General features: G+C 45.7%; 1 protein-coding gene across 1 annotated transcript; it reads left to right on the plus strand.

The window, feature by feature from the left end:
- Window positions 1–4,563: 4,563 nt before the first annotated feature.
- Fam107a (family with sequence similarity 107 member A) lies at window positions 4,564–18,617 on the plus strand. Its single transcript, XM_036199626.1, has 4 exons — window positions 4,564–4,801; window positions 14,909–15,083; window positions 16,577–16,733; window positions 17,476–18,617. The coding sequence occupies exons 2-4, from the start codon at window positions 14,914–14,916 to the stop codon at window positions 17,572–17,574; spliced, it is 426 nt and encodes a 141-aa protein (XP_036055519.1). The 5' UTR covers window positions 4,564–4,801; window positions 14,909–14,913; the 3' UTR covers window positions 17,575–18,617.
- The last annotated feature ends 6,933 nt before the right edge of the window (window positions 18,618–25,550 follow it).

Raw genomic sequence — 25,550 nt, forward strand, 5'->3', positions numbered from 1 at the left:
CTGCAACCATGAACTTCCTGAAATTTTATGGCTTACTATGATCTGTCCATCACACATGCATACACATGGGAGGCTAGTGGCAGAGGCGGAAAGGGAACATTAGAATATATCCTGCATTGTCTCATTGCAAGGAAAATAAAACAAGGGTAAGATCACTCTTAGAGACCAAATTCCTTATGCCAACAGCAAGGGGTTCAGAGCCAGCTTTTGGAAAAAGAACTCTTGGTTCTTGCTGCCCTGCCCCATTTCCTGTCTTCACGCTTGAAATCCCTTCCCCAGAGTAAATGTTCCCCAGTTCAAACTTGGAAAGGCAACTCTTTACCAATTTACAATCTCTCTGTGAGCCCCATGGCAAGCTCTACTGCCAGCAAGCTTCTTCCCTTGCCCTCAAGTCCTTTCAGCAGAATATGTTTGGCATGGCGAGAGGTGGCCAGTTTGATCCTAGAACTATTTTTGTGGGCTTCTTTGGAGATTGAGACTCCAAAACACAGGGTCAAGGAAGAAGTTTCAAGTTGCTATGGAAACTTCTCTGATGTTTGTGGGCCCCTCTGAATTGCCTTTGGTGCTACTGAGCTGAAGGAAACTAAGCTGAAATAAAAGAAAAGCTGATTGTGGAGGTTTTTCCTGCACTACAACAAGAAACACTCCAGCACTCAGCTGGCTGCCTTTGTGGTCATCAGTACCCTTTCCTCTCATACTTCCAGGAGACGGGCAGTCTCTTTCAGTCTTCCTACTGTGGGGCTAAGTAAGAACTCTGCCCACCCACTTTTATAGCACTTTGTTTCAGAGGAGAGGAAAAGCAGGGGAAGAGAGGCAGCAACTCCACCTTGAACCCCAAAGATTTCTGCAATAATCTCCTGCTAGATTCATTTGCTTAAGGGCCTCTATTCTCCCATATTTCAAGATGAACACACATGACCCATACAGGATTCCGAACTGACTCTCAGGACGGCTGCTTGGAGGATGCGGTTTCCCCCATCCTTTTATATCCTTACTGCTTTTCTCTGACAAAAGCCACGTGTGATGGGTTTGCTCGTTATGAAGTCACAGACATTACAGAACAGTAACAAAAGACAAGGGCTTATAACTGCATTGTATCGAACAGTAGTTCTCAAACTTTAATACAAAGGATTTCCCCCAGGGGAATATGCTCAATCTATATTCCTGGGCCAGGCAAGGGCCTCAGTGATAGATCACATATCTAGCATGCCCAAGGTGTCCTGCTTTGAGTTACAGAACCATACACACACACACACACACACACACACACACACACACACACACACACACACACAATTCCTTATCTAGGTCCCATCAAAAGATACAACAATCTATGAGCAAGTCTCTATCTTTCTGTTTTTCACACTCAGTGATACCTAGCAACAACAGTTGAGATTTATTCCCCTAGAACTCACCTCTGCTGACAGAATTGTTTACATAAAAATGGGTTATTCTTTTAAGTACTAGATGTGGTTTCCCCCTACAATGTAGGGGACATTCTTTACAGATTGACATGCTAGTTGACTGCACCCCATCATAAGGTGATTCAATCTTTCTTATTGACAGTTGTAGTTGAACAATGGTGTATCTGATTGCCCATCTCCATCTCCTGTGCAGTGTCATGAACACTCACACACCACAGGAAGAGCTGCATCAAGTGTCTGATGCCTTGAATGTCTTCTTGTCAGCTATAGATTTTTTAGCACTATTTTAAATACAATGACAAAATACACAAGAATATTAATGTAAAGAGAGAAAACATTTAACCTAGTCCATGGTCTTGCTGATTGCAGTCCATGGTCAGCTGCTTCTATTGCTTTTAAGACCATGACAAGACAGAAACATAGTAGAAGAACACTGCTTACCTTATGACGTCAAGGGTAGGGGATAGGGATAAGATGTACCCAAAGTCACCCCATCCCAGAAACCTACTGCCTTCCTCTAACTAGTCCCCACCTTCTCATAGCCTATTCAACTGTGAACCCATCAGTGCATTGATCTATTGATGAAAGTAAGGCCATCAAGACCCAATTACTTCTTAACAGCACATCTGGAGACCTTCAGCACTTTAGCTTCTATGGGGAATACTTCATGTCTAATCCATAGCAAGTAGCTCAGTATTGGGACAGAAATTAAGACAAGAATAAAAGAAGGCCCCTGCTGTTGAGCTGCTAGCCTAGTGGGTAAGCCTGTTGGGTCTGCACCAAGTTGGGCTGTGACAAAAGCCTTAGATGGAACAGCAGAGAGTTCTGGTTGCACAAAAGAAATAACACCTAAACTTGAGGTTTCTTGCCCAGCTGTCTTTGGCCATCCATCATCCTGGACTTGCAACCAGGACTTTCTAGATAAGGGAGTCAACAGTAGAAATAGTGGCCATGGTGGTTATGGGGAGTCCAGACATAAGCAGGAGCTGTCAGAGTCCTTCCCTAGGATCCTTAGATCCTCAGTTGTCAGAAGTCACTAAGGTTGGTTCTGATGAGCCACTGAAATTCCCAAAGAAACACTCAGTTCCTTCTCTGTAGAATGAGAAAGTAAATGGGTAGCAATAGTGGTTAACAAGACTATTTTTCTTTTTAAATAAGGTCTCCTGTGGCCCAGGATAGCCTTAAACTGGCTGTATAGCTGAGGATGGTCTTGAACTGCTGATCTTCCTGCCTCTACCTCCCCAGTTCTGGGATCACAGATATGAGCTACCACATCCAGTTTTATACTGTGCTGGAGACAGACCCCAAGGCTTCCTTCATACTAGGCAAGCATTCTACAACTGAGCTACACCCCCAGCCTCTGACAAGACTTTGGTTGTCCTATTCTACTAGGAAAGTTGAGTGAAATGAAGCAGCCAGGGTGGGAAGCTGGGGGAGGCTACCATTCCAAGAATTTCCAGAAAGCCAGAACTTGGGAGCAATAAACATAGAGGACTACACATTGTTTCTAGAACAGTCTCGGGCCTGAAAATGTGCAACTCTATGTATCTGTGGCTTCAGAGCACTAGGAGTACCCTCCCACACCTCCCTTTCCAGGCCCCTCGCCATCTCCCTCTTTTCTCACTGCAGTTCTCCTGGCCGCCTTCTGCCGTTCTCAGCTCATTCCCACTCTAGAGCCTTGACACTAGCTGCCCTCACTCTGGAAATCTCTCCCACACAAACAATAATCAATTTCTTGTGAGTCAGTCTCTGCCATGCCCACCCTTCCCAAGCTTTCAATCACTGCCCTTCACTCAGCCTTACCTTCTACACAACCGTGCATCATTGACTGACATTTTCTTGTGTGTCTCCATATCTGCTGTCACACACACACACACACACACACACACACACACACACACACATGCACGCACACAGGCAAACAGGCACACATGTACTGAATGTGGATTCCCTGAGGACAGGGGTACCATCTGTCTCCTACTCATCATATGCCCACTTAGGTCATTCCAAGAATACAGTATATACTCTGTAGATGTTAGCTAAATGAATAGATCTTGTGGCCAAAAAGAACCCAAAACTGCATGCACAATGCATTTGCTTACCTGTGTGATATGTGCTCTGGTCCTCATCACTCCTGGACAACCCATGTTCATGAGAAAGTGAACTGGGGTGAAGGCCTAGTTTCATTGGCAGGTGCTGGCTTCCTCCCTGGGGAACACAGGATAATGCCCAAAGCAGGAACACTCCCAATGCTCAAGTGGAAGCTAGCTCAGAGGTGAGGGGAAGGCATCTGATCTACAAGCACATGGATTTGTTTTCAGGTTCTGCCCATGACCTGAGTATGCATGTTGGTGCCCTTAGTGCATGACAGCTCTCTCTGTAGGGTGTATTTGTGGACACCATCTCATTGAGGTTATCACCCATCCACAGAAGCCAAAGTACAGAAAGGGCTGGGATTCTGATAGGGTCCAGGTATAGACTCCATCACCTGCTCTTCTCTTGCCTACATCTTGCTGCTTCTTCTGTGAAGTTCCAGGTATGAAGTTAATTATATGCTTTTTGTTGTTTGTTTTGTTTAATTTAGAGACAGAATTTCTCTGTTTAGCCTAGCTATCCTGGGACTGCCTGCCTGCCTCTGACTCCCAAGTGCTGGGATTAAAGGTGTGCACCACCACCACCCAGTATGCATGAATTTTTCAAACCACTAACAGGTGTGATATAGCTCAACACATTTGTAAATGACAACTTCATGTCACACCTGTGCCTGGAGGATGACCACAAACTGGCTCAAGGTATAGTTCTTTCCCTGCTAGCACCGTAAGAGTCACATTCCAAAGAATGACTTGCTGCAATAGGAAGTGTGGTTTCCCGATCCTTCAGGGAAGTCCTGGAATCCCCTCCCATACAAGCGAGAAATTCCTCCACAGCAGCTAGAAACAGGCTTGTTCAGAACAAAGCTTGGCATGATTCTTATTCCTCATCAATCTGACAAAACAGGTATTTATTAGTGCCTCTCAATTAGGATGGCTTAGACATGGTGTTCTGAGTGGCCATGGCCACTCACCAAGTGAAATAACAGTTTCTATAGCAACAGTTCCTTTTTATTGATATCAGAATAAACAGGAATGCAAAACTGCTTCCTGTCTCGGGCAGTTTAAGGCCCGCCCTTTGGGGGCGGCTGCCTCAGCCCTGGGACCTGCTTAGGGCTCCCTAAGACTGGGAGCTGCAGAGGAGCTTTCAGCCCAGACACTGCTCTGAGACTCCAGTCTATTCTGTCACTTGCTGTCATGCTGTATTCTGGGAGAAGGTGGAAGGAAGGAGAGAGACCTGGGAGCAGCAGAGCAAGCTATCCTGGCAACCGAGCCCTTCGAATTTAGGTACATGGACTCTGCCTCAATGGGGTGAATGATACAGGGATATGAGGTGGGAATGGGGGACAGGGATTGAGTGGGCTCTCAGTTACAGCTCTGCAGCCTGATTGATCTTTTGCTTCTAAATACTGAGCAGACTTTAATGTCTGCTATAGCCTCTCCTAGATCCATTATTACATAGTAGGGGTGTGTAGGGTCATTGAAGAGGGGTCACTTAATAATCAACAGATGGACAAAAGCTCAGGTTCTATATGCAATAAGACAAACACAGAACTTGGGTTTAGGCTGCGGAGCTCAGGTCAGATTCTGGCTCCTTTATTTACTGGCTATGTGATCTGGAGAAATCAGATGATATCTCTGAGGCTGATGACTTGCTCTTAAGAAGGGTTGCCCACCCTTCATTTTATTGGGAGTTCAGTAGATCCAGGACTAGATGCACAGTAGAGCACTCAGCCTGTACTGTGAGTGTGGGCTAATGTGATGCCCACCTTGCTGATGGACTTGTGTTTAGCATCATGTGGTACAAGGCCAGTCTGAGACTAGAGAGCCAGGTCTTAGGGGATCATATATCACTATGATGTTGCTATAAGCAGGATGGTTTCCAAATTTGAAGCTGTCCCCACACATAGGTTTCTTGGCAGGTTGGATCCTGGTGGCTTTCTTAGCTCAAAGGATGGTAACCTCTGCTGTGATTTTCCCTGAACCAGCTCTCAGGTGGAATGGGCTGCCATCAGACCCTGTGGGCAACAATATGGGAGGTCTGCTCAAGCTGGTTTCTGCTCAACAGCATGACATAATCCCTAACCTTGCAGAGGACCCATTATGGCTCACCCTTCAAAACCCAACCCTTCTCACTGCCTAGAAAGTTCCAGGGGACCAAGACAAAGAGTTGAGAAAGCCAGTCTGGAGTCCTCTCATCCAGATGGACAGGCAGTTTCAAGAAAGTTGGTCTGCGGCTGCAAGGAGACCTGGAGGTGTTGCCAGATATGTTCTTAGGTTACTGGCCAGTGAGCCACAAACGCGGCACCTGCAGGGAGGAAAGGGCAAGCAGGACATGTGGTAGCCAGCTTGTCACTTTTCTGAATGTTTCCCCTTCCCTTGCCAGCTCTTCTCAAAGCCTCCCTTCTGGGTCTATTGATGCTGGACCAGGAAGGTTTGGAGGGACAGGGGGTGAAGGCTGCCAAGCCTGTGGCTTCAAGTGACAGGGTAATGTTTCCATTTCTCACAGGCTGGTTCCCTGGCCTTCATGTTCCTGACTATCAAAGGGGCTCAGATCCTTCTTCCATAGGGTTTCTTGAGTATATAGAGAGAGCAAAGGTAAAAGTAAAGTAAACCTATTCTTTTGAGTCAAAAACACACCTTTTCTGGGAGATAGTGTCATGATAAAAAGAGTACTAGGTTTGGAGTCCAAAGACCCTGCCTTTGCTAACTACCCAACATGTATCTTGGCATAATGGGCCTTGACTTCCTCAGCTATAAAATGAGTTGTCTTCATGACAATCATCAGATTCAGACCAAGTTCCATGCTCACCCCAAAATATGCAGGACAGGAGGGTTACAGTGTGCCTTGGGTGAACCTTAACATTATGCACACCATATCATTTCACACTCCAGTGACCTTAGAGTGGATGCCATGATCTCTACTGGTCACAGAGCAGAGAGCATGACTATCTGCCTGAGGTCACACTAGCTAGGATTGCATGTTACTATCTGTCTCCTTCACTTTAACCACTGGACACTTGACTGGACCCAGTGGCATTTGTTGTTACTGATGCATAAGAAATACAGTGAGAACACTGAAGATAGAAAAAAGCAAACAGAAGGGACATTAAGACCACAGGCAAAGCTAAGGATGTAGCTCAGTTGGTCAAGAACTTACCTAGCATGCACAAAGCCCTGAGACTGATCACTGGCACCTCATTAATGGGACATGGTGGCTACACCTGTAATCTTAGCACTTGGGAGGCAAAGGCAGGAAAATCAGAAGTTCAAGGTCATCCTTGGCTATTTAGCAAGTTTGAAGCCAATCTGGGATATATGAGATCCTGCATTAAAAGAGGATAGGAAGACCTTGGGCATCAGCCTAGGTCCCATGGCTGAATTCAGTATGAACTTCACCCTGAAGCAAGAGTATCATTCTCCTCTGTCTCTGTCTTCACTGCCCAGGAAGGGACCAGAAATTGGTGTCAAAGCTTCTGTTCCAACCCAGCTGTGCACACTCAGAACCTGGCTCAGTCTCTAGGAAGCAGCTATGGGACCTCTTTGGTCAGCAGCAGAATCTGGGAAGAACCACAGGCCCGTCTGTTCCGCACTCTCATCTTCTCCGCTGTCCCCTTGCAAGAGGTCAGACTCACCATCTGCCCTCTTAGAGACATGCAGGCCACTCATTTAGCTGACACCTCTGGCTGCAGAAGGGTCATGCCCAGCAGGAGCTCCTCAGTCTTCCAACACTAAGATTCTCCAGAGGAGGATGCCTGGGTTCAAGACCTAAGAATTGTGCCCTCAACCAGACCTGCTTGAGTGACTGGCCAACTACAGCCAGCTAGAACAAATAGGCTGGAACAAAGAGGCTTGACTGCTTCCCTCCCTCCCTCTCTCTCCCTCCCTCCCTCCCTCCCTCCCTCCCTCCCTCCTTTCCTCCTTCCTTTCTCCTGGTTTACAAAGGCAGCTGACTGTTGAGTCACCCAGGAGTTTTCAAGCCTCTCAAACACTAAGCTACACCCCTAAGCAATTGAACTGGAACTCCTGAAGTATGACTCCATGCCCCCTGAGGACCCCAACATTCAGCCAAAGTTAAGATCTAATGACTTAACTACCGTCTCCCTTTTTAAGATAATAAGATCTCAGTCCAGGGCTAATAAAGTGGCTACACTGCAATTCTAGGCCATGATTCCTGGTTAAATCTGTGGGAGTTGAGGCCAGAGAGTGCACAAGCTGCTTTGCTGTCTGTGGCAGCCCTGGAAACCAGCAGGAAGCCTTGAGCTCAGAGCTAGCCACTTGCCAAGAGCCTTGTGAGCATCATCAGCTTCTTGTACTGAAAACTGCATTGATTTGGGGACAGAGCTGAAGTTCAACTCCAGATGTGAATGGCAGATATTTCTGTGTCTCCTTTAAATATATTAACCACATAACTCCTCCTTCACTAGCCCTTCCTCTCCCCTGCCAGATCATTTTCTTTCAGAGCTGGCCTGTCTGATACCTACTTGTTTGCCTCATCATGGCCACATCCTGAATGGGGTTGGATTGTTCAGAACTCCAGCACTTTGGGAGTGACCCCAGATTTCTTCCTAAGGTGTCCCATCTGACCTCCAGGATAATCCAGATTTTCTTCTGCTTTGAAGTTATACAGTGCCTTGTCAAATACCAAGAGAAGAGGGCTCCTATCAGCAACCAGGGCTGCCACTTGTGGTGAGGCAGGTTGTGACTACACACCTCCAAGGCCTCCATCGAACAGTATCTTCTGTGAAAGGACCTGTACAAGGTTTTCCACAAAAAGCCTTATCTATCAAATTGAAAGGCTAGAAGGTTCACATTGCAGTTCTTAAACTATGAGGACTCCCATGAATCCTTACTTCCTCATTCTGTACACACATGTACACACACACACACACACACACACACACACTCACTCACACACATATACACTCACTCTCACACATACACACATACTCATACACACACTCACTCACACATGCACACTCACACATATACACTCACTATCACACACACATACACTCACTCTCACACACATACACTCACTCTCACATACACACACTCATACTCATTCACACATGCACACACTCACACTCACTCACACATGCACACACTCACACACATACACTCACTATCACACACTCACACACATACACTCACTATCACACACACATACACTCACTATCACACACATACACTCACTCTCACACACATACACACACTCTCACACACATACACTCACTCTCACATACACACACTCACACACTCATACTCATTCACACATGCACACACTCACACACACACACACACACACACACACACACACACACACACACACACACACCTACTGGAGTTCAGCACTTAGAGAGGCAAAGGCAGCTTCCCCAGCTGTAGCTGCCCTTTTAGAGATCACACACCATAGATTTAATTTAAGAAGCGTGGAGGGCCCAGAGAGATCCTTAAGCCAGGACTCGCCACTGGTGGACCTAGTGTGTGAGGTGACTCCATCTGCAGGGCCCAGGACAAAATGAAGGGCTACTCTTAAACATGTATGAAGTTTTTCAAGAAAGTAACAACAGAAGATTAAACCAGACAAGGTTTGTCTTTCCAGAGTGCCCCTGGAAACTAAGACTGAGGTGGCCTGAGGGTGAAGGTGGACAGCTAGGCCAAGCCAAGGCTTCTTTGGAATGTAATGGGGAAGTAATAAGCAAACAGAAGCAGCACACTAAAAGTGAAGGAAATAAAAATCCCTAAGGCCTGTGGACCATTTCCCCTGCACAGCAGCCAGCATGACCTTTTAGAAATCTAATCTGCCTCACCCTTTCTCAGACCTGAAGCCAACTATCCACCCTCATTTTGAACACTCCACCACCAGATCTTGCCACTCTGGACACACTGTGCCTTTGTGTTCCCGGAACAGACCCAGCTTGTTCAAGGTGCAGGAGCCAGACAGCTGTTCCCCCGCCTGAAGCAGCTTCCCCTTCACTCTCAAGGCTCAGCTGAGCCCCACCTCTTCACAGAGGCCCTCTGATGAACTTGGTCTCATTTGTAATCTTTAGAGCTTAGCTCCTTGTCATGTACCTAGTGCTACCACAGTTCCTGGCAAATGACAAGAATGCAAGCATCTGCCGAATGCACGGCATACATTATTACACACTTCCTCCATGGCCATTCCTGTTGTGCAAGGTTCTAATTCTGTGTATTTATTTTGTGTCCCACCATACAACTGAATTTCTCTCCTATTGTTTTACTGGGAATATAGGTATGTATGTCTTTTTTGTTTGGTTGGTTTTTATTTTTGTTTTTTTTTTTTTCTTGAGACAGGGTTTCTCTGTGTAACAGCACTGGCTATTTTGGAATTCACTTTGTAGACCAGGCTGGCCTCAAACTCACAGAGATCCACCTGCCTCTGCCTCCCACATGCTGGGATTAAAGGCATTTGGGACCACCACTGCCTGGCTATAAGTATGTCTTTTAAAAATATTATTATTAAATAATTATAATATATTATATTTTAAATATTATTGTTACATAAATTTCCAAATGTTATGCAACTTATTTCTGTTTACTGTCTTACCATGTTGGCAATATACAGTTAGTTTTTCAAAAGATCACGTCTGCACTGTAAGGATTAAGATAAGAAGTACTCTGCACTGGGAAGATTGGAGAACAAAGAGGGTGAGGTCAGAGAAAACAAGGAGTCAAGGGAGATATTGAAGTGTGGTATGATGGCAGCCTGGACAGGATGGGAGCTGGGGGACATGAAGAGTACTTACAGAGATTGGAGTACATATCAGACAGAGATCTTTTATTATTAATTATGTATATATTACTCTGACTGTATGTATGCCTGCAGGCCAGAAGAGGGCACCAAATCTCATTGTAGATGGTTGTGAGCCACCATGTAGTTGCTGGGAATTGAACTCAGGACCTCTGGAAGAACAGCCAGTGCTCTTAACCTCTGAGACATCTCTCCAGCCCCTCAAACAGGGATCTTAAAGCTCCAATTTGGACCAAGGCATTCTGGTACACTGGCTACCAGAAGATATGAGCCCATCAACTAAAAAAACTATGCCCCCTTGGTGGGCATGGAGGGAAGTGGTAATTTTCTAAAGTTCCAATTTAAAGTAACTAGAGGTGCTGGGGATGTAGCTCAGACAGTAGGATACTTGCCTAGCATACATGAAGGCCTGGGTTTGATTCCTAGCACTGCTTAAACCAAGCATGATGGCTAGCCTTGTACTAGTGGATAACAAGTCCAAGGTCATTCTTGGCTACAGCAGTTTTGAGCCCAGCCTGGGCTACATGAAGTCCTATCTCAAAGGTAAAAGTAAATAAATAACTAGGGTGCATTATGATCATTTTCTTAAGAACCAAAAAATTAGAATATGAACTAAAAACAAATTATCAGAAAAATACAGAGAAAGGAAATAATTATTCTCATTTCAGAGATGCTTCCAAGCCAGGTATGGTGGCACATACCTTTAATCCCAGCACTCAGGAGGCAGAGGCAGGTGGATCTCTGTGAGTTTGAGGCCAGCCTGGTCTACAGAGCAAGTTCCAGGACAGCCAGGGTGACACAGGGAAGCCCTGTCTAAAAAAAAAAAAAAAAAAAAAAAAAAAAAAAAATGCTTTTGACAATTTCTTAAAAAGCAGATGGCACAGGGCCTGCACAGGTCCAGCCAGATGGGGTCCCAGTGTTGAGAGGTGAAGTGGACACAAGCTCTCATTCTTAACCAAAAAGCTGTCTCCAATTGACAACTGCTTACACAAGAAAAAATAGTATAAAACATGGAGTCTTACTGGGTATATGAACCACACTTAATGGAGGTCCCACACCCAGCAGTAGAAGGCCATCAGAAAGTGAACTCAGTAGTATTTCTATAGACGTTTTGTCTCATACCGATTGCTTTGTTTGTACGCTTTTTATATTTTACTGGTCTTTGCTTGTACATAGTGGCTTCTGATTTTGTGCTTTTATGAGTTTGTGTGTGTGTGTATGTGTGTGTGTGTGTGTGTGTGCGCGCGCGCGCGCGTGCGCGCGCACGCGCGCGCATGTCTGTGAGTCTACGTATTCCTTGTGATTTTTCTTTGTTTTTATTCAGATTTTTTTTTTAATTTTCCTAATTGTTTTTTTAAAGAGATAAGAGTTTCTCTCCAGCTCCTACCAAGCCCCAGCAGTCCTGCAGCCCACTTATAAAATAAACACACAGACGCTTATATTATTTAAACTGTTTGGCCTAATGGCTCCGGCTTCTTGCTAGCTGTTCTTATATCTTAAATTAACCCATTTCTATTCATCTATACCTTGCCACATGTCTTGTGGCTTACTGGTACATTACATCCTGCTCCTCATGGTGGTGGCTGGCAGCATCTCTCTCTGCCCCAGCTTCCCAGACTTCTCCTCTGTCTTTGTCCCACCTATACTTCCTGCCTGGCTACTGGCCAATCAGCATTTTATTTATCAATCAATCGTCCACAGCATGGGTATCATACAGGGAAGTGAACCACAAAGAGATAAAAATGAAAACCTGGTGCAGATTGACTTGTCAACCTAATGCCAGACTCATTGTCAGTGAGTGCCATTTGGGAAAAGGTTTCTGGGGATCAATTGGTCAAATCATTCCAATTCCAGGTGTACTATAAAGCTTAAGGTGTGACTACACGGAGTCTCCTTCATACAGTACATGTGACCATGAGGGTGGGTTTCTGACTGATAGCATAGAGGTCAGCAGGCCACAAAGTACTTGTGACAACCTCTCTAAGTATAGGTAAAGATCTAGAGAGGGAAGTATGGGTAATCATTCTGGGGAATTAGGTGGGTGAGGTCTGCCTCCACAGATAGCAAAAGGTGCATGAGGCCTACCCCCATGGATAGCAAAATGGTCACTTGTTAACAAACACTTTCAGCTTTCTGGATAGAATGCAGGTATTTGATTTGTATCTCCTCCATTGAGGTGACACCCCTGTGTGGTTAACATTCCTGGTTCTCTAAGTACTGCTTTATGAGTGTAAGGACCTCTGTGCCCCCAACAAGAGCTAGAGAAAGAAGGCATGGAGTTGGGTGGATGGGGAGGTAGGAAGGAGATGGGAGAGGGGAAACTGTGATCAGAATATATTGTATAAAAAAGTATTTTCAATAAAAAAACAGATATATCTACACTATGACACCTCACCTGGCTACCACCTGAACACCTTCAGATGATTAATATTTTGCTAGGGTTGGAGGCAGGAGAACCATAAATTTAAGGTTACCTTCAACTATATAACAAGTTCAAGGCCAAAATCTAAGCTGAAAGAGGAACAGAGATAGACAGAGACTGGGACAGAAGAGATGTAGAACCTCAGTGTGTGAGGCAGGGGCATTTGACCTCCATCACCACGTGGAAACTAACTTAGGGCTAAGGATTCCCAAAACCAAAACCTCAAAAGTTTTATCACCAATAACCAACAAACACTATCAGTGCCTACTGAATATTAGATCAGACACTGGCTCTGCCTACTACATAGAAAGTGCTCAATCCCACCAGCCAGGCATGCTAACATTTGCTGGTTGGTGCTGCAGACGTCGAGGCAGGAGGGTGCAGTCAGCACCAGCCGGGCCTCATAGAAGCCTGTCTCAGAAAAGGAGTGAGGTGCTTTGCCGAAAGGTGGGCTGAGGGATGTGGAACTTTCACCTGATATTCACAGTAATTACTCTAAACTGCTAACAACCAGGCAGCAGCAGTCTCTTTCTGACTTGTTTTTTAAAGAACTTTTCTCTCCCTTCCTCTCCTCTCCCCTTCACTCTTCACCCTACTCTCTCCTCCCTTCCCCTCCTCTTCTCTCCCCTCCCTCTTCTCTCTCCTCTCTCCTCCCTCCCTCTCTTCTCTCCTCCTTTTCCCTTCCCACCCTTTTTCTCCCCTCCCCTACCCCTCCCTCTTTCTCCCCTCCCTCCCTCTCCTCTGCCCTCCTTTTCCATTCCCACCATTCCCCTCTTCTCCTGTCCCCTTCCCTCCTGTCCTCTCTCTAAAGCATTTCAAGAACAGGGGGATGTCTGGGACAAAGAAGCCTTTTTGCCTACATCTGAAGCACACTGACAGTTCTGGGACTCTGGTAGAAGTGGGATCAAGAGCAGTCACACATGAGCTTAGCAGACAAGATGACAGTCGGCCCTTTGTCACAAGGACACAGCAGCCCTACATTTCCAGTACTGCTCTCTGCTGTGGAAATAGGGAAAGCTGCATCCCTACCAGCAGCTTGGAAACTATGGCTAGGGAGTTGGACAATAAGGAAGGATATTTTGTTTCTACCATGGCGTTTATCTAAATTGTCTTCAGCTGCTACAGATCACATACACAACACACACATACACACACACACACACACACACACACACACACACACACACACCTTTTCCTTTTCTAGTACAAGCTTGTTGAAAAGCAGAAACTCAAACATAGTCCCTTTTGTTTGGAGCATATTTTTTCTTCTGCCAGTGTCTTAGTCAGGGCTTCTGCATCACTGTTTATCATCGTAGGAAGTCAGGACAGGAAATAAAATAGAGTAGGAACCTGGAGATAGGAGTTGATGCAGAGACCACGGATGCCCCCTATGGCTTGCTCAGCCTGCTTTCTTACAGCACCCAGGACCACCAGCCCAAAGATGCACCACCCACAGTGGGCTGGGCTCTCCCACATCAGTCGTTAATTGAGAAAATGGCCTACAACTCGATCTTGAGGAGACATTTTCTCAATCGAGGTCCCCCCCCCCCCCAGATAACTCTAGCTTATGTCAGGTTACATACAACTACCCAGCACAGCCAGTGACAACCCTACACCTGCACTTTGATATGTATGTAGATGTAGATGTGTGCGTGTGCATACTCATGTGCAGGCCAGAGGTCATCCTCAGATGCCATTCCTCAGGCACTGTCTGCCTTGCATCCTGAAACAGGGTCTCTCACTAGAACATGGAGCTTACTGATTAGGATAGATAGCCTGACCAATGAGCTCTAGGGATCCACAGTGCTGAAATTCTAAGCACACAACATCATGCCAAGCTTTTTCTGTGAGTGCTGGGAATCTAACTCAGGTCCTTATGCTTGCATGGCAAACACTTTCGGAATGAAGCATCTCCCCAGTCCTATGACAGCCCATATTTTGAATGTTGGTGTCATTTTACTTCTGGAACCCACGTACTTTACAAACATCATCTCCAGTAGTCACAACAACTTTTAACTTAGGTGTAATGACTGTTTCCTACAACATGGAGGCAGAAAGCAAGATTCAGATGGTCAAATAGCTTACCCAAGTTGCTCAGAAGCCAAGATCTATATAAAAGAACCCCCACTAAGCTGTGCCCAAGGAGTGGGTAGGACTGTGGACATCCTTGAAGTAACTTCACTACCCATCACTACAGCCTCAATGTACTCGGAGATCCAAAGGGAGAGGGCAGACATTGGGGGACTCATGGCTCGGCCAGAGTATAGAGAGTGGAATCCAGAGCTCATCAAACCCAAGAAGCTGCTGAACCCTGTGAAGGCCTCCCGAAGCCACCAGGAGCTACACCGGGAGCTGCTCATGAACCACAGAAGGTAGGATGGCACTCAGCTGCCTGGCCCAGTGATATCCTGCACAGGCCTGCTGTGCGTAGAGAAATGACCCTAGGGAGGTTGGTGGGGCCATTGTCTGGAGCCCCACAGGGTCACTAGAAGAAGCTGTGAGAACACAAAAGCCCCATCCTCTCGCCCAGCCATTCACTGCATGTTTGAATGCCACAGATAGACATTTACTAAACACCTGTTGCATGCAGGGCACTATGCCCACAGCTAGGCAGGCCCAGTTCCTTTCCTCTGAGAGGAAAAGGAATATCAGGCAGGAGAGTGTGTGTCTTGACGGAGGCCTTAGAGGAGCATGGGACCCCAGAAGAGGTACTGGGCATGTGGGACTGTCTAAATTACTTCATGAAAGAGATGATATCTGGAAGGTCTAAAGTGGGGACAGAATCAGCCTTGATAGGAGATGGACTGCGTCAGCAGAGAGAACTAGAGAGCACACAGATGTTACTGAGGTATCGGGCTGTGGTGGCTCTTTCACAGCCATGTTCCCCTACTGGTTGAAAGGATGGCAGTGAAACACAGCCAAGGGGGAATCTGCAGAATGTCACATCTGCAAGCTGATTGCAATGCTGATTCATAGGATGTCAAGTGTAGGAGAGGGTGGCTGAGGAGCCTCTATGAGGATCCTGACCATATGGCCCAGGCTGAAGGTGGTGGTGCCACCTTCGTGGCGCCCTCTGCTGGCCAGTTATATTGGAGCTGGTTGTGATTTCCATTCTGAGACCAATAAACAGATAACCCTTATACTCTGGGCTGTTTGTGGGTTTGTTTTCACTTACTATTGTAACACTATCATGTTCTTCGTTTTTTTATAGTATTCATTCATTAGACTATCAAAAATACCACCACAATGAAAAACAGCTTCAATCAAACTGAAATATTTGCAATATAAGTAAATTATATTGAAAATTACATATACAGTATAAAATATTAAGATACTCATGTACCTTAGTCTACAAGGAAATAAACAAAATAAGAATTAATTTGCAAAAGGAGAAATGCAAATGCTAGAAACATTTTAAGGGCCGTTGCATGTGACTGATAATCAAAACCAGGCATTGTTTCTTGTCTCCTAGACTTAAAAAAAAAAAAAAAAAAAAAAAAATTGACTTGGAGAATGGGGGTAAATAGATATCCTTGTAAGGAAATTAAATCCCAAGAGATTTCGAGAGAGCCCAGCCCAGCATTTCCATCCTCCAAAGCTCTGATAAAATATACAGCAACCACATGTCACCTGGTCTCCTGAACTGAAAGTTTCCTGTTGTAGTTGCCAACCTGCTTTGCTGTTCTAGAGGCAGCGGCCCTTTGCCTTTCTCCACAGCAAGGGTCAGTGAGGACACGCCCCTCCAGTATTGCTCAGGCAGTGTAGGAGATAATCCTGGGTTGGCGTCAATGCAAACTGCAGGCCCAGACTGGGAAGGTGGAAAAGGGAATCGCCTGATAGCTCCCATCCCCATCCCCACTCCCAGGGGCCTGAGTGTGGACAGTAAGCCTGAGCTGCAGCGGGTCCTTGAGCACCGTCGCCGGAATCAGCTGATCAAGAAGAAGGAGGAGGAGCTGGAAGCCAAGCGGCTTCAGTGCCCCTTCAAGCAGGAGTTGCTGAGAAGGCAGCAGAGACTCAACCAGGTGGGTAGGAGGTATCAGCTCACCCCAAGGGGAAGTCGTCATGGCACCAAGAATCTTCTCTGGCCTGCTGTGTGAGTCTAACACAGGCTTTCCTTCTCTGGCCCTGCTTTCCTCTAAGGTCCATAAGTTAGATCTGATGATAATCTGCCATGAGAATACAAGCCATTTCATTCCTCTGGGTCTGAGGCCAGAGGAATAAACTATTTGAACCAGGCTTCCCAAGGAGAACACAGTCTCTTAATCGGTCTCACAGAGGGCACTCACTGAGATTTCCAGGTTCTTGTGTCCTGGGAGAATTGGCCCGGGACATGGATAGTAGCAGAGATGAAGTTCATTAAGGAAGAGGAAACCACTCACGAATGGACGTGGGCTAGAGAGCTGGAACAGGCCCAGGGTTCAAAACCCCAGGCTGCAAACAGCCTGACCCTTGAGAGGTCATTTACACATCACCCCAACCCCTGTCTATATTCAGAGATGGTGGAATTTCCTCACGATTACTGTTTTGATAATGTTTCCAGAAGTGAGGGTAGAATTTTTTTTTTTTTCCATGTTAATCCTGATGATCCCAAGCGTTCTGATACACCACCACCCCTATCACTACCGCTTTGGGATGGTTTGTAAAACTCACCCTGGGGTACTTCTGCTTCCCCATTGACAGTACCTTTGGTTCAACACCATGGCTTTTGAAAATAGAAGCCCCCCTCCCAGCCCTTCAAAATTCACTTGTGTCTCTCTCCTCCAGCTGGAAAACCCACCACAGAGAGAAGAGGACCACGCCCCTGAGTTCATCAAAGTCCGGGAAAACCTGCGCAGAATCACCACGGAGGAGAGAGCACTGTAGCGTTCCCTCCACTCAGCTCCTGACACTCACTCTGGCCCAGACCTCCTCCAGCCCTCCTGAACCAGAAGGCCCTGGCACATGGTGATGCGAGCAAGGCAGACCTGAGAGGCTGGCTGTCCCTGGGAAGCTAGGGACCTCCCACCCCATAGGAAAGTCTCTGTACAGACTTGTCCTTCAGAGCACCTAGCCTCCCCGTGCTAAGAGGAAGTCACTGCCAGGAAAGACTTGCCCGAGGTGCCCTCCCTAATCCGACTCACTGAGTAGGCTTCCTTAGCAGAAGTGGGAAGGAGGGCCAAGTGTCCCTCCATTCTGTCCTAGCTTCCCTAACAAGCCCCTGCTTTGGGGAGCATCTCAGCTCGGGCTTGACCTGAGGCCAAGAATGTCTTGGAAACCACAGAGCAAAGAAGGGACCTGTCTGTGGCAAGGAAGGGCGTGGGAGGCCACAGCAGGCTGTGGCCAGGTGGGAGAAGTCCTAACCAAGGCAGCTTCAGGCCTTGCAGGCTTGCCTCATGCTTCGGCCTTTTTCTTCCTGTCCTGCCCTCCCTGAATTGCTGACCACATCTCACCTCAGTGCTCCAGCTTCCATCTTAGAACAGTGCATTGCCAACTTTACTATATATACAAATCAGAGTCCTGTAAACAATCTCTGGAAGCTTCAGGTCTAACACTCTCCCTGGGGAAGCCCAGGACACTGGTTTGAGTAGATAGCTAGGCTGCAGCACGCAAGAGTGGTACATTTTAGAAATATCCAACTCTCTTGGCTCCCTGGCCTGGAGGTCTCCAATGCCATCTCTAAAGCCCCCAAAATCCTTCACTCACTATACATACCCTAACACACACACACACACACACACACACACACACACACACACACACACACACACACGGACCATTGGCCTGGAAAACTCTAGCCTAGCAAATCCAAATGTTCTTGTGATTGTAACTGCCAATCTTCGGTCTTTACTGGTGTAACCACAATACTTCTAGCCAAAAAAAAAAAAAAAAGAAAAGAAAAAAAAACTTAGCTTTTTGGAAAACAGATATACAATTCCCAATCAGCTCTGGAAAGAGCTGGTAGTTTGAACACCCCACTGCCATGGTGATAGAATGGCTGCTTAGGGTCAACGTTGCCAGCCATTGTCACCTGAGAGCCCCCAGTCTGGATCATCTCCACTTCTTCCTCTTCAAAAGCCTCTTCCTGTGTGAATCTTTTGCTCCTATAACATTTTGAAGATCTACAGAAAGACCTGAATATTTCCCCTAAAGAATGAAACCCAGGCCGGGCGGTGGTGGCACACGCCTGTAATCCGAGCACTCAGGAGGCAGAGGCAGGTGGATCTCTGAGTTTGGGGCCAGCCTGGTCTATAGAGCTAGTCCAGGACAGGCTCCAAAGCTTCAGAGAAACCCTGTCTCGAAAAACAAAAACAAACAAACAAAAAAAAAGAATGAAACCCATGCTTCAGCTTTCAAGCCCTTCCCTAGTGGGAAGTTTATGAGTCACCTTGGTTGTGGTGTCTCTTCACAGCAATAAAAACCCTAACTAGACAACTAGATAGTGTCAGTTAGGAAATGTGAGCAACAGACTTACAACACTGCCAGAGAAGTGCAGATCTTCCTGTGAGCATGCTGTGTGCTCTGGTTCCAGGAAATGATGATGGGAGAGCAGCAGGGTGTGGGCTTGACAGTGAATGGAGAGTCTATCTCTTTCCTGTGCATGGTGCCAGCATAGATGTGTAAATAGACATTCTCTCACTCTCTCTCTCTCTCTCTCTCTCTCTCTCTCTCTCTCTCTCTCTCTCTTCCTTCCTCCCTCCCTCCCTTGTGTGTGTGTGTGTGTATGTTTGTGTGTGTGTGTGTGTGTGTGTGTGTGTTTTCCAGATCTAAAGGTCTAAATGCAGTGGAGCTGTCTTAGGTATCTGCTGCTGAGGTGTTATACTGCATATGTGTGTTTCCTAAATAAAGACAGTGTTGAGGGTTGTGACTGTACAGGTATATGTGCTGTTCTGACATGTAAAGAGAAGTAAGACAGGGCATCAGGGATAGTGTAGGACCACCCAAGGGTCCTAGCAGTCCTTGGAGGAAATGGAAAGTCGCAGAGATGACACCCCAAAAGCACAAGGGACCTCAAGGCAGGTCATCCAGGAGAACCATGACAGACACCTTGATGTTCTGTGAATCTGTTAGATCCAACTCCATCTTTCTCACCACTTCCCACTAGAGTCTATAAATATAGATTCTCACTCTCTCAGCTTTCTCTGCAGGTTTGGATGACCTTGTGATCAGGTATGGCCAATGAAATTGAAGTAGAAGTCTCAGGAGCTACTAGAAAACCCCATGCTTTGCTGAGAGCCTCCCTCTGCCCCACCTTTCTTCCTGCTTGACTAGGAATGCAATGCCTGGAACATTAGCAATCATGTTTCACCTGAGGAAAAGGCCAAGAGATCCATAGACCTTGTGATCATTTGACCAAGCAAGTGCCAACAGCTCTCCATGTCCAAACTCCTTGTAAATAAAAATAAACTCCTGTTTCTTTAAGCCACTGTAATCTGTTACTCACATTTCCTAACTGACACTGTCTAGTTAGGGGTTTTATTGCTGTTAAGAGACACCACAACCAAGGCAACTCTTATAAAGAAAACATTTAGTTGTGGTGACGGCTTACAGTTTCAGAGGTCTGAAGTTCAATCCATTATCATCATGATGGGGAGCTTGGCAGCGTGCAGGCAGACGTGGTGCTGGAGCAGTAGCTGAGAGTCCTACACTTACAGGCAACAGGAAGTCAATTGAGACACTGGGTGGTATCCTGAGCATAGGAAACCTCAAAGCCTGCTCCCATAGTGACACACTTCCTCCAACAAGGCCATACTCACTCCAAGAAAGCCACACCTCCTAAATAGTGCCACTCCCTATGAGATTATGGAGGCCAATTACATTCAAATTACCACATTCCACCCCCTGGCCCCCATAAGCTTGAAATATATCATAATGCAAAATGCATGTAGTCCAACTTCAAAGGTCTCCAGAGTCTATCACAATCTCAACAATATTTAAAAGTCCAAAGTTCAAAGTCTCTTCTAAGATTCATGCAATCTCTTAACTGTAATCCCCTATAAAATCAAAATCAAAGAGAAGATCACATACTTCCTACATATAATGGCACAGGATATATACATTACCACTCCAAAATATAGGGAAGGGAGCATAGCAAGGAGAAACTGGACCAAAGCAAGACCAAAAACCAGCTAGGCAAACTCTAAACTCTTCATCTCATGTCTGATATCAAAGTGCTCTTCAGATCCCCAACTCCTTTCATCTTTGTTAACTTCAACACACACTTCTTTTTCTTCAGCTGGTTCCACTCTCTGTTAGTAGCTCTCCTTGGCAAGTATTCCATGACTCTGGCATCTCTAACATCTTGGGTTCTCCAAGGCAATCAAGGCTTCAACTTCACAGCTTCATGCAATGGCCTCTCTACTAGGCCTCCATTCAGGGACACCCTTGACACATGCCTAGCCTCAGTGGCTTTCTTTAGGCACAGAGGCAAATCCATAATCCGTTTCTTTTTTTTTTTTTTTTGAGCTGAGGATCGAACCCAGGGCCTTGTGCTTGCTAGGCAAGTGCTCTACCACTGAGCTAAATCCCCAACCCCCATTTCTTTTATCCTTAACTCGAAAGCCAGAACCATATGGCTGAAGCTGCCAAGTTCTGTTACTTACTGGGTTTGGAACATGGCGCCTTCATTCAATTACATCTTCACCAGCTTTCTATCCTTCACTACCTAAGCTTGGCCATCCTGAAACTGGATCTCTTGACCAGGCTGGCCTCGAACTCAGAAATCTTCTAGCCTCTGCCTTCCCAGTGCTGGGATTAAAAGTGTGCCCACCACACCCAGCTCTAATCTTTTCTTTAGTTTCTTTCTACAAGTTAGAAATTTAGCTAGGTGGGATCTTGCCCTGAGATCACTACTCCCTTTATTCCTTAATTTGTTTATCTCCTTGAACACAGCACTTAAAGCCATTCCTTTTCTCCTCAAATTTTACATTTTGTTGTTCCTTTTCATTATAAATTTTCATTAGAGTTACTACTAATAAACATATGACAGAGTCTATACTAAGGCTCTTTTGAGATTTCTTCTGCCAATGGAATTAATCCAAAACTCTCCACTTTAGCCTCAGGCAGACTCTTTGGACAAGGGCAAAAAGAAGTCACTTTCTTCACCAAAGTATCGCTAGGCTGCATACTAACATTCTTCTCCTCTGAAACATCTTGATCCCCACAGTTTACCAGATCACACTCAGCACCACTGTCTTCCACGCTCCTACTGGTATGGCCCATTAAGCAGTGCTTAAAGCACTCCACCGCTTTCCTAACCCAAACTCCCAAAGTCCATATTACTCCAAATAAAAACACGGTCAGGCCTATCACAACAATACCCCAGTCCCTGGGACCAACTTCTGTCTTAGGGTTTTTATTGCTGTGAAAAGACACCATGATCCTGGCAACTCTTATAAAGAAAACATTCAATCTGGAGTGACTGACAGTTTCAGAGGTCAGGGGTTCAGTCCATTATCACAATGAGGAAAAGGCAGATAATGTGCTGGGGTAGCTGAGAATCCTACATCTTTAAGCCAACAGGAAGTCAACTGAGACATTGGCCAGTGTCTTGAGCATAGGAAACCTCAAAACCTACCCCTACAGTGACATACTTCCTCCAATAAGGCCATACTCACTTCAAGAAAGCCACACCTCCTAATAGTGCCACTCTCTATGAGATTATGGGGACCAATTACATCCAAAATACCACAGACACAAAATGCTAGCCTTGGTCTGCCTGTCCAGAAATCCCTGTAAGCAAGGCTAACAACTTAATTCCCTCTTTTCCAACAGAAGCCTGCTGAGACTGGGTCCACTACAGGGCCTGCCATACATACTCTGATGTTACACACCTGATTCCAGTCTACAACTGGAAATCATCATCATTGATCCCATTCCCTGGCACCAGGAAGCATGCCATGTATTCACTGGATTAATGCAGAGGCCTCATCCCTGTTTCTGCCTTTGCCCTGTGCCTCCTCTATAAAGCAAAGAGGACATTCCTGTTACAGTGTTAAGCAGATCTTGCCATCCTCCATAGATGCCCCTGCTGGCTCCCAGGCCAGTGTTTCAAGCAATCTGGAGGGCTTTATGTGTCCAGCTCCCTCTCCACCCTGACCTTCCACTATGGCAGTCTGCCTGGCCTCCTGGCACTGCCCAGCAAGCCCCACCTCAATACTTAATCCCCAGCTGCTACTGGCCAGGAATAGCTTTTCCAGGAGCCACCCAGTACACACCTCATTTTCTTCATCATAAAACCATAAACTTACTGAAAACATGAGATTTTCTTGTGTTGATTACATTGTGTGGTTCTCCAGCATAAACTGCAGATGATAACATCATGTCACAAAGTCCATAGATAGAACTCCCTAACAACTTCAGAAAGGGCCAGTTGTCCTGTTGTTTCCTACCATCCACACGCTATAAAGTTTCCATGGGGAGAAATTTTTTCCCCACAAGACATCAGCACCTGGATTATCCCAAGCCTGAATAAATAACTTTTATTCTGCCTGCTTTTATGGGCTCCCAGATGTCTAGAGTGACATCTCTGGAGTTTACTGCCCCTAGCCCAGATATCTGTATTCCATCAGACTTTATAGGCTACTGTATATTGCATAAAAAGTCTAAAAGCATCATGCATTGGTTATTTCTTCACACTTCACTTTCTTGTGAAAATCCTCATGTGCACATAAAGGTAATAAGTGCTGTGGTTTTATTCTTCTTAGTCTTGTATTAACTCAGTTCCAACCTCTCCACTGTCATCAAAATTCTAGTCAGTTAGCCACTGTGCATGCACCTTTAATCCCAGCACTTAGGAGGCAGAGGTAACAGATCTCTGAGTGTTCGAGGCCAGCCTGATCTACAGAAGGAGTTCCAGGACAGGCTCCAAAGCTACATAGAGAAAGGCTGTCTTGAAAAATCAGAAAAAAAATATAATAAAGAAATTCTAGTTAGTCAACACAGTGTTGTAGCCACAACTATCCAGGGACTTTCAAATCTAAGTGACTAAGACCCAGGAACACAGATTCCAGGTACCCTAAGCCCCATGTACCCCAGAGATAACTCATTCTTTTAAGCAGAAGGAAGTCGCTTTGCCTTGATGGACCTCAACAAAGCCTAGATGCCTCCATTTTTTATTAGGTAACTTAAATCCTAATGAGTGAGTAGCAAAGCTGACATTTGCCTTTCTGCTGTTATTAGGGTTGTAGGAGAGGATCAATGGTTCCCAAGGCTGTTAATTCCTGCTTCCCAATTTCACAAATCAAAAAAAAAAAAAAAATTACTTAGGAACCAGACCAGGAATAAAGGACTCCAAATATTTTTGGCATTTCTGGACGTCAGCTAAAACAGAGTAAAGGACATTTTTGGCTTTTGGCCAAGGAAACAAATCAAGGCCCCTATCTATCTTTCTGTCTCATTTCTATCTTTTTTTTAATCATTCCCCACTGTCTTAGTTAGGTTTTTTATTGCTGTGACAAAACACCAAGACCAAAAACAAGTTGAGGAGGAAAGAGTTTATTTGGCTTATACTTCCATATCTCTATTCATCATTGAAAGAAGTCAGGACAGGAACTCAAGCAGGGTAGGATACTGGAGGCAGGAGCTGGTGCAAAGGCCATGGAGGGGTGCTGCTTGCTGGCTTGCTCCCCATGGCTTGCTCACCCTGCTTTCTTACAGAACCTAGGACCACCAGCTCAGGGGTGGCACTATTGGGAACAGGCAAAAAGTGCCTTGTCCTAAGAACTGCCATTTTGACTTCAGGCTCCATTTTACCAGTAGTTCCTAGGGGAGCTGGGAACCTTCCAATAGCTGCCCCACCTCCTCCCCAAACCATAGAAATAGTCATTATACATATTAGAAACATCTTGGCTGTTCTTAGCAAGAGAAAGAACAAATGAATCTGATTGATTGGATTGAAAGCTAGCATTCCAAGTTGGTTGACACTGATGGAACACACTGGGGAAGGCCCTAATCTTTGAATCCTGATTGGTGGGAAAACAGAACTGTAACTTGGCAAGGCTATTTGTGAGTTTTGTGCTTAAGTATTTGTTGAAATGTACATTTTAGGATCACAGTTCAGCTCCCAAGCCTGTTGGATCAATTTTCTGTAATGCTGCTCAGTAATAAATCTTGCTTTGCAGAACCTCTTGGGTCTGCTCGGGTTGATTCAAAGCCTCGGACCACAGCAGCACCATCCACAGTAGGCTGGCCTTTTCCCCCTTGAATCACTAATTAAGAAAATGTCCTGTGGCTGGATCTTGTAGAGGCATTTTCTCAATTGAGTTTCTCTCCTTTCAGATAACTCCAATTTATGTCAAGTTGACATAAGATTAGCCAGCACACCCACTCTGAAGAAACAATCCTAACTGCCATTAGGGAATTTAGATTACTCCCAACCTGGCTTCTGTCTGTTGGGTGCAATCATCTGCTATGGTGGGCCTCTGCAAGTGTCCTTAAAACCAGCCAGCCAGGTATAGTGAGAAAAGGAGGTCACCAATGGACAGCTGGATAGAGATGAAGGTAAAGAATAAAATCAAGCTGGGCGGTGGTGGCACTCGCCTTTAATCCCAGCACTCGGGAGGCAGAGCCAGGTGGATCTCTGTGAGTTCGAGGACAGCCTGGTCTCCAAAGTGAGTTCCAGGAAAGGCACAAAACTACACAGAGAAACCCTGTATCTGTAAAAAAAAAAAAAAGAATAAAATCAAGAGGGATCTGGGAGAGTAGTGATCCCACTCTTACAGACTTTCAAGTCTCAGAGGTTGATCAAGGAGACTCAGGTAATTAGTTAGACTTTCTTGGAGCAGACTCCTAGCCACAGCTGGTTAATTCCTGAGGTGACAATAATGTGGAATGTTGCAATGTTAGGTAGCTCGGGAAATCAG

Source organism: Onychomys torridus, chromosome 9, assembly GCF_903995425.1.
Source record: "Onychomys torridus chromosome 9, mOncTor1.1, whole genome shotgun sequence".
Taxonomy (NCBI): domain Eukaryota; kingdom Metazoa; phylum Chordata; class Mammalia; order Rodentia; family Cricetidae; genus Onychomys; species Onychomys torridus.